The 10,000-nt window shown below is 38.4% G+C and overlaps 1 protein-coding gene across 1 annotated transcript in view; it reads left to right on the top strand.

Annotated features, from left to right (window-relative positions):
- Positions 1 to 10,000, top strand: part of syn3 (synapsin III) — a 65,582-nt gene that overhangs the window by 52,346 nt on the left and 3,236 nt on the right. Inside the window, exons 8-12 of the mRNA XM_067428458.1 lie at positions 2,691 to 2,833; positions 6,368 to 6,442; positions 6,515 to 6,617; positions 9,782 to 9,910; positions 9,993 to 10,000. The exon at positions 9,993 to 10,000 is cut by the window's right edge and continues 35 nt beyond it. Of these exons, the coding sequence (XP_067284559.1) occupies positions 2,691 to 2,833; positions 6,368 to 6,442; positions 6,515 to 6,617; positions 9,782 to 9,910; positions 9,993 to 10,000 (458 nt within the window). The remainder of the gene's footprint in view (positions 1 to 2,690; positions 2,834 to 6,367; positions 6,443 to 6,514; positions 6,618 to 9,781; positions 9,911 to 9,992) is intronic.

Here is a 10,000-nt window from a genome sequence, read left to right as displayed (position 1 = left end):
GTGCTTGTTTATGTACTGTGTGTGTGTGTGTGTGTGTGTATGTGTGTGTGTTTGTGTGTGTGTGTTCCTGTACAGTTTGAGTGTGTGTGTGTGTGTGTTTGTGTGTGTGTGTGTGTGTGTGTTTGTGTGTGTGTGTGTTTGTGAGTGTGTGTGTTTGTGAGTGTGTGTGTTTGTGTTTGTGTTTGTGTGTGTTCATGTACAGTTTGAGTGTGTGTGTGTGTGTGTGTGTGTGTGTGTGTGTTTGTATGTGTGTGTGTGCTTGTTTATGTACTGTGTGTGTGTGTGTGTGTTTGTGTGTGTTTGTATGTGTGTGTGTGCTTGTTTATGTACTGTGAGTGTGTGTGTTTGTGAGTGTGTGTGTTTGTGTTTGTGTTTGTGTGTGTTCATGTACAGTTTGAGTGTGTGTGTGTGTGTGTGTGTGTGTGTGTGTGTGTGTTTGTGTGTGTTTGTATGTGTGTGTGTGCTTGTTTATGTACTGTGTGTGTGTGTGTGTGTGTGTGTGTGTGTGTATGTGTGTTTGTGTGTGTGTTTGTGTGTGTTCATGTACAGTTTGAGTGTGTGTGTGTGTGCTTGTTTATGTACTGTGTGTGTGTGTGTGTGTGTGTGTGTGTATGTGTGTGTGTTTGTGTGTGTGTGTTCCTGTACAGTTTGAGTGTGTGTGTGTGTGTGTTTGTGTGTGTGTGTGTGTGTGTTTGTGTGTGTGTGTGTTTGTGAGTGTGTGTGTTTGTGAGTGTGTGTGTTTGTGTTTGTGTTTGTGTGTGTTCATGTACAGTTTGAGTGTGTGTGTGTGTGTGTGTGTGTGTGTGTGTGTTTGTATGTGTGTGTGTGCTTGTTTATGTACTGTGTGTGTGTGTGTGTGTGTTTGTGTGTGTTTGTATGTGTGTGTGTGCTTGTTTATGTACTGTGAGTGTGTGTGTTTGTGAGTGTGTGTGTTTGTGTTTGTGTTTGTGTGTGTTCATGTACAGTTTGAGTGTGTGTGTGTGTGTGTGTGTGTGTGTGTGTGTGTGTGTGTGTGTGTGTGTTTGTGTGTGTTTGTATGTGTGTGTGTGCTTGTTTATGTACTGTGTGTGTGTGTGTATGTGTGTGTGTGTTTGTGTGTGTTCATGTACAGTTTGAGTGTGTGTGTGTGTGTGTGTGTGTGTGTGGGTGGAGGTCAGTCGCTCTCATGATCTCAGATCAGTCTCTGAGGGGCTGGTGGGGTTTTCCACATCAGAATGTTCTAGAAAAATGAAAAATGACGTTTCTCAATCTCCGTCTCTCATCACGTCTTCATTATCATTCATCAAAACAAACGCTTTTAACTAAATATATTAATATGACACTTCTCCTTACTGTCAATAAATGATAGGAGAAGTCAAGTGACAAGAGAATGACTTCAGCAGGAAAACAATCCAACAGTAGTAAATAAACATGAGCAATAATAACTAATGCTTTTGGTGAGAGCCATTATGACTGATCGCGGGGGTCACGGGGTCACGGGGGTCACGGGGTCATGTTCATGTCTCGTCATTGTCAGTAGTTTCCTGAAGCACAGGAAGTTCCTCCAGAAGTTTATCAAGTTAAGCTTCACGGGTTAGTTTAAAATAAACCAGCGGTTTTCCAGCGATAGTGCATTCATATCCTAAAGCGTTAGTTCAGCCAGTAATGTAAACTCTGTCATTAATTCCTCCTGTGGTTGGCCAGCCGTCAGACCTCCGCTCATCTTCACACACAGATGAAGATATTAGTGTTGAAATCCGATGGCTCAGAAAGGCCTTCATTGACACTGTGGTGTGGCAAGCAGCGGGGCGAGGGACCGCGAGAGCGGGCCGGTGATTAATGTCAACGAGTGCCAGCTGCGTGGCACACCGGTCTCGTCTCGCGGCCATGTGACGGGAGCATAAAAGGAGGAACATGGCAGCGGAAGACGAGAGAGGACCAGGCCTGGAGTTTATGTTTAGTTTTGTTTATGTGTTTGTGGGCAGTCGTCCGTGAGGGGCTGTCCGCGGTTTTACTTTCATTTTGTTTCTTTACTTTAAATAAATGTTTGTTGAGCGTTCGCCGGTTCCCGCCTCCTTCCTTGCCATCTACGAACTTCGTTACAGACACCAATGTCATTTCCTCTCTCAAGACCCATAAAGGCACTAAAGACGTCGTTACAAAGCCCATCTCACTACAGCGGCTCTACAATCATTGATGAAGAGGCCAGAATAGAGTTAGTGCGCAAAAAACACTAAATAACGACTTATATAGTGATGGCCGATTTCAGAACAAAGCTTCGGACCGTTATGAGTCAGTGAATCGACTCATGATTCGAACCGTTATGAGTCAGTGAATCGACTCATGATTCGAACCGTTATGAGTCAGTGAATCGACTCATGATTCGAACCGTTATGAGTCAGTGAATCGATTCATGATTCGGACCGTTATGAGTCAGTGAATCGACTCATGATTCGGATCGCGTGTCAAACTGCTGAAATCACGCGACTCTGGCGATCCGAATCATGAATCGATTCACTGACTCATAACGGTTCGAAGCTTTAGTTTGATTTATGTTTTGTTTTTTTGCGCACAAAAACTATTTTTTGTTCCAAAAAAAAGTTTTAAAGTTCATTTCTGGCTGAACTAATCCTTTAAAGGTACAGTTTTAAAACACTGCACTTGTAGGTTATATAAAATGAATGATATATATATATATTCTGTTTCGGCAGATAAAGGTGGAGACGGCGAATGACTTTCAGGACATCACCAGCGTTGTGGCGATCGCTAAAACTTACGCCACGGCCGAGCCTTTCGTGGACTCAAAGTACGACATCCGTATCCAGAAGATCGGCAGCAACTACAAAGCGTACATGTGAGAGCCTGCGGGTTTATCTTACGCCGTGTGTTTTACAGAACAAATAATACACATTCCTAAATCATGGCACACACTGCAACAAACGCTCCTCTTACTCAGTATTGTTGTCTTGTTTCCAGTCCAAATATCTAAATATTCTAAAATCAAGACGATGTACTACATCAGTAAAACGACAAAAGATATTATTCCTTGTTTTTTGGGGGAAAATAAAATCAAAATGAAGTGAGAAATAATCCACCAATGAAAATAATCGGTAACACTTTATAATAACTCACGCTATGAAGCATTAATTAAGCATTAGTAAATAGATAATTCATCATTTATAAAGCATGGTTATAAATACAACTATAAATGCTTTATTTTTGATTTATAATTATATCTAAAATGTGTTTAATAATTGTATTTTCATACTTTATAAATTATTAATTTATCATTTCTAAATTAAGTATTACATTATTTACAAACCGTTATTTAGGAGTTGTGAGTGGCTCATATGATCATCTAGAAAGTGTAAGTAAAGGGTTAATAAACTATCTAAATGTACATTTATACATCGTATTATTTAGACATACACTCAAAATAATTATTCTTGCTGTTTGCTCAGTTTATTTAAATAAAATAAGCTGAAACAACTCAAATCTGTAGTTTTTTACTTAAGTGTCATTTTACTTTATTTTATTAAATAAAATGTGTTAAATGTTAAGTTAACCTAAACCATTTGTGTTGACACTACATGACTCATTTAAGTTGCGCTGACTGAACTGGGCAGTGTGTTTATATTTCCCATCATGCTTTGCGTAGGGATGCCTGGGGACAGTACATTTGATGTAATTTTTGACATTTAAAAGTTGTGTTGATTTTTTGTTGAGGTTACCATTATGGTGAAGTGTAGAGCGTGTGGTGTAACTGTGCTAATGTCAGTGACGAGAAATGCTTTACTTCATCATTACTTGCATATTACGATTAGCAAGTGATCAAGTGTTGTTGACTAATAGTTTTTGTGGAAATAATGAAAATTAATTCATGTGACGCAGTTCCCATAGAATAAATAAGGCCATCAGTTCTACCCCTCTATCCTACTTTATCTAGTTGGAATGGCATGATTTTTTTTAGTAGTTTTGACTAAATGATTTTAAGTTAATACAACACGATTACAACAAATTTGTGTAGTTGAGCTGACACTATTAAATTAAGCTGTGCCCAACCATTGTAAATAAGTTGAATCAACCTTAAAGGTCCACTGAAATCAACATTTTAGTTTTTTATCTTTTACTATGACTATGTTAGCCTTAAAGTTATGAATATGCTGGTGTGTGTTCCAAAACTATGACAAAATTTGCATTTAGGAGATATAAGCATACAAAATTTACAGTCTCTCGCTTCCGTTAAAGCGAATCTCAGATTTTGGTGACATCATCGCAGACTTCACTTTCTCATCAAAGCTTCTGTCCAATCAGAATGCGCTCCAGAATCTAAAGCCCCGCCCCCTTATACTGCTCAAGCTGAAATCGGTCAGTAAACACACATTTACTCATTTCTACATAAGGCACATAGCACACTATATATGTGATAGGAAACGATTGAGTGTAAATATGCTTTCATTTGAGGCGAATAAAGTCTGTTTTCACGTTAGTTTCACTGCACCGCAGCAGCGCACACACACACACACACACACACACCAACGGCTCTGGTCTAAAGTTAGACTACAGACACGAGAGCGCAGCGCAGATCATATTAGCGAGTCGGCACATACAACAAATATATCGACCCATTTGAGTTCTGCACAGAATGCTTCATTTCAGAGCGATATGGAGTAGATTATGATGGTAAACAGTGTTTGAGGAAACTGGCTTCACCAAACAGAGAGAGAAGGTCCGCTCTTGCGCTCTAGTCAAACTGTATATTAACAAAACGCTATTGGCTGTTTCAAAAAAGGGGAGGAGCTGCTAACAGCTGAAGCCGTTTCAGGGGCAATCACGTCAACACATCGAATAATGCGGCGCGTTACAAAGCACTTCAGTGGGCCTTTAAGAAATTAAGTTGACCCAACGTAAGTACATTAAATTGGAAAAACAGAATTGCATAATGCTGAAATAAAGCAAGTTAATCATGTGGAAATACTTTCCATGATTTTTTTATGTTCATTCAAAGAGTCATTTTTTTGAGTGCGTAGTAATAGTTACTCAGTGTGTTTAATAAATGCTTTATTACCATATGTTCCTACTGTAGTTCATGATTAATTCAGGTAGTTATAAAACATTTAGTAGGTGTTCGTTAACTCTTTCTGTGAGCTCATCTAAAGTGAGGATTATGCCTCATAAGGCTTTTACAAAGACTCAGTTCTCTTCTGCGCTGCTGTTCTCTAATGTTTTAAAGTCAGTACTGTTTCGACACTGCAAAATATTTTATAATTTTATTATAATAATTGTATTTGCCACTCCTGTAATCTAGTGTAATCTAGTGTACATTTGTATTCAGCAATGTTTACACTTTACATAAACATATTTTATATCAGATTGCAGAGATTTCATTTGACTGCAGTTATGGTTTCTGGTGGTCTACAGGAATAATCTTTTCTATGACACTGAAGAGGTTTAATTTAATGTTGTACAGTTGCATTTTGAAATAAATATTTCTATGTGCTATATTTCTCTGTTATGTTTGTTTTCCTTTTCTGTTCAGAAGAGAACTGAGTCTTTGTAAAAGTCTTACGAGGCAAAATCCTCACTTTAGATGAGCTCACAGAAATAGTTAACGAACACCTACTAAATGTTTTATAACTACTTGAATTAATCATGAACTACAGTAGGAACACATGTTAATAAAGCATTTATTAAACACATAAACATCGCACACCTGTGTGTGATAGGTGCGTAGGAGAACAGGACAAAATGTCCAATTATCAACAGTAATAGTTACTCAGTTTCATTTGTTAATAAAGCATTTATTAACACACTGAGTAAATATTACTGTATGTCTAAATAATATGAAGTATAAACGTACATTTAAATGGTTTATTAACCCTTTACTTACACTTACGAAATGATCATATGAACCACTGACAACAACTAAATAACTGTTCGGTAAATAATGTAATCCTTAATTTAGGAATGATAAATTGCATTTTTATCTGCATTTATATCTGTATTTATAAACTGCCTATCAATGTCTAATAATGCTTTATAAATGATGAATTATCTATTTACTAATGCTTAACTTATGCTTTAAAGTGTGTAGTTATTATAAAGTGTTACCAAATAATCTTGTTTCTTGTTTCCATCCCAAACAGAAATAAGATAATTTTTCTCACCCCATTGACTGATTATTTAGCTTGTTTTAAGTAAAAACTCTCTTCATTTTGATTTTATTTTCCCCCAGAAAACAAGAAAAAATATCTTATGTTGTTTTACTAATCTAGTAAATGCATCTTCATTTAAGAATATTTGGATATTTGGACTGGAAACTAGAAAAAATACTAAATAAGAAGAGCATTTGGAGCAAAAGCACTGACGATATTAAGTCTTGTTTCAGGAGGACGTCCATCTCTGGAAACTGGAAGGCCAACACGGGTTCAGCCATGCTGGAGCAGATCGCCATGACGGACAGGTGTCAATCCAACACATCACACTGATCTCAGCAGGTTTTTGACCCTCAGATAATCATGTTTTGTGTCTGTAGGTATCGGGTGTGGGTGGATTCCTGCTCTGAGATGTTCGGAGGTCTGGATATTTGCGCTGTCAAAGCCGTCCACGGCAAAGATGGCAAGGACTATATCATAGAGGTTTGCGCTTTCCCATGATACTCATTACATACGTGTTGAGATCGGTCATGGTTCAGGCCTCAAGATGACTGGAATTGACTTCAAATAAGACAAAACAACCAAAATATTGTTAAAAAAACTTAGTTTTAGGCTGAGATCAAACATTCTTACACTAAACTAGTGTTCAGACTCTTAAACGAGCAGTTAACTAGTGTTCAGACTCTTAAGCCAGCAGTTAACTAGTGTTCAGACTCTTAAACCAGCAGTTAACTAGTGTTCAGACGCTTAAACCAGCAGTTAACTAGTGTTCAGACTCTTAAACCAGCAGTTAACTAGTGTTCAGATGCTTAAACCAGCAGTTAACTAGTGTTCAGACGCTTAAACCAGCAGTTAACTAGTGTTCAGACGCTTAAACCAGCAGTTAACTAGTGTTCAGACTCTTAAACTGGCAGTTGACTAGTGTTCAGACTCTTAAACCAGCAGTTAACTAGTGTTCAGATGCTTAAACCAGCAGTTAACTAGTGTTCAGACGCTTAAACCAGCAGTTAACTAGTGTTCAGACGCTTAAACCAGCAGTTAACTAGTGTTCAGACGCTTAAACCAGCAGTTAACTAGTGTTCAGACTCTTAAACCGGCAGTTGACTAGTGTTCAGACTCTTAAACCAGCAGTTAACTAGTGTTCAGACTCTTAAACCAGCAGTTAACTAGTGTTCAGATGCTTAAACCAGCAGTTAACTAGTGTTCAGACGCTTAAACCAGCAGTTAACTAGTGTTCAGACTCTTAAACCAGCAGTTAACTAGTGTTCAGATGCTTAAACCAGCAGTTAACTAGTGTTCAGATGCTTAAACCAGCAGTTAACTAGTGTTCAGACGCTTAAACCAGCAGTTAACTAGTGTTCAGACGCTTAAACCAGCAGTTAACTAGTGTTCAGACTCTTAAACCGGCAGTTGACTAGTGTTCAGACTCTTAAACCAGCAGTTAACTAGTGTTCAGACGCTTAAACCAGCAGTTAACTAGTGTTCAGACTCTTAAACCGGCAGTTGACTAGTGTTCAGACTCTTAAACCAGCAGTTAACTAGTGTTCAGACTCTTAAACCAGCAGTTGACTAGTGTTCAGACTCTTAAACCAGCAGTTAACTAGTGTTCAGACTCTTAAACCAGCAGTTAACTAGTGTTCAGATGCTTAAACCAGCAGTTAACTAGTGTTCAGACGCTTAAACCAGCAGTTAACTAGTGTTCAGACGCTTAAACCAGCAGTTAACTAGTGTTCAGACTCTTAAACTGGCAGTTGACTAGTGTTCAGACTCTTAAACCAGCAGTTAACTAGTGTTCAGATGCTTAAACCAGCAGTTAACTAGTGTTCAGACGCTTAAACCAGCAGTTAACTAGTGTTCAGACGCTTAAACCAGCAGTTAACTAGTGTTCAGACTCTTAAACCGGCAGTTGACTAGTGTTCAGACTCTTAAACCAGCAGTTAACTAGTGTTCAGACTCTTAAACCAGCAGTTAACTAGTGTTCAGACTCTTAAACTAACAGTTAACTAGTGTTGAGACTCTTAAACCAGCAGTTAACTAGTGTTGTGACTCTTAAACCAGCAGTTAACTAGTGTTCAGACTCTTAAACCAGCAGTTAACTAGTGTTGTAACTCTTAAACCAGCAGTTAACTAGTGTTGTGACTCTTAAACCAGCAGTTAACTAGTGTTCAGACTCTTAAACCAGCAGTTAACTAGTGTTCAGACTCTTAAGCCAGCAGTTAACTAGTGTTGTAACTCTTAAACCAGCAGTTAACTAGTGTTGTGACTCTTAAACCAGCAGTTAACTAGTGTTGTAACTCTTAAACCAGCAGTTAACTAGTGTTCAGACTCTTAAACCAGCAGTTAACTAGTGTTCAGACTCTTAAACCAGCAGTTAACTAGTGTTCAGACTCTTAAACCAGCAGTTAACTAGTGTTCAGACTCTTAAACCAGCAGTTAACTAGTGTTCAGACTCTTAAACCAGCAGTTAACTAGTGTTCAGATGCTTAAGCCAGCAGTTAACTAGTGTTGTGACTCTTAAACCAGCAGTTAACTAGTGTTCAGACTCTTAAACCAGCAGTTAACTAGTGTTCAGACTCTTAAACCAGCAGTTAACTAGTGTTGTGACTCTTAAACCAGCAGTTAACTAGTGTTGTGACTCTTAAACCAGCAGTAAACTAGTGTTCAGACTCTTAAACCAGCAGTTAACTAGTGTTCAGACTCTTAAACCAGCAGTTAACTAGTGTTCAGACTCTTAAACCAGCAGTTAACTAGTGTTTAGACGCTTAAGAAAAAAAAGATATTATATAAAATCTTTCTTTTCCTTTTCTTTTTCTATTTAACCCGATGTTGTAAAGCACATTGGTCAACTGCTGCTGTTTTAATGGTGCTATATAAACACACTATAAACTCTCTCTATATATAGTGGTTGTCGTTACAGTCATTGTGCGGTGTAACAGGAGTCTCCTGATTGTGTTCCATTAACAGCAGCATGACATCATCGCTCCGATTAGATAATCCACTGATGATGTCATGAGCTCCACCCACATTCCTCCAAATAATGATTTAAGTGAACATGAGCAAAGTTCTCTCAGACTGATTAAACTATAATACTGATCAGCCAACATTGTCTCTCTATGATAAATTAAAATAAGCTGATAACATCACTGTTTACTCCAGAACGACTGTACAGCCAAATCTAATTCTGCTGCAGTATTGTCCTGTTTAACACTGAAGCTGCTCTGACACAATCGGCGTTGGAGAAGAGCGATAGAAATAAAGATGATCGATTGATTGATTGATTGATTGATATAGTTCAAGTGATTTGGACAGTCAAACTTTGACTTGTGCTAGACTTGACACAGATTCTGTCAGTCACACGAGGATGTTTTATATTTCACAGACATCAGTAGTAAGAGCAGCAGTTCACTGAGTGTGACGCTAGCGCCGCCCAGTGGACACAGAGCAGCACTGCAGCCTTTCTGAGTGCTGTGAAAAATAATATTTACTTAAAATAATACATTTATAAATACTTTTCGCTACGTGAAACGAAGTAATAATATGTTTATTTATTTCATAATATTTTATTATCATGAACTGAAATGTAATTGTGTGTGTGTGTGTGTGTGTGTGTGTGTGTGTGTGTGTGTGTGTGTGTGTGTGATGGTCAGGTGATGGACAGCTCCATGCCTCTGATTGGTGAGCATGTGGAGGAGGACCGGCAGCTGATCTGTGATCTGGTCATGAGTAAGATGGCGTCGGTTCTGCTGGGCATCTCCAAACCACAGACGAGCTCTAAGGTAGCGCATCGCTTTAAACAACCTCATGATGAATTGGTGGAGTTTAACTCGTGTGTGTGTGTGTGTGTGTGTGTGTGTGTAGACTCAACC

Source organism: Pseudorasbora parva, chromosome 20, assembly GCF_024679245.1.
Source record: "Pseudorasbora parva isolate DD20220531a chromosome 20, ASM2467924v1, whole genome shotgun sequence".
In the NCBI taxonomy this organism is placed as follows: domain Eukaryota; kingdom Metazoa; phylum Chordata; class Actinopteri; order Cypriniformes; family Gobionidae; genus Pseudorasbora; species Pseudorasbora parva.
Note: the sequence above shows the minus strand (reverse complement) of the source record. Positions and strands in the feature narration are given on the sequence as shown.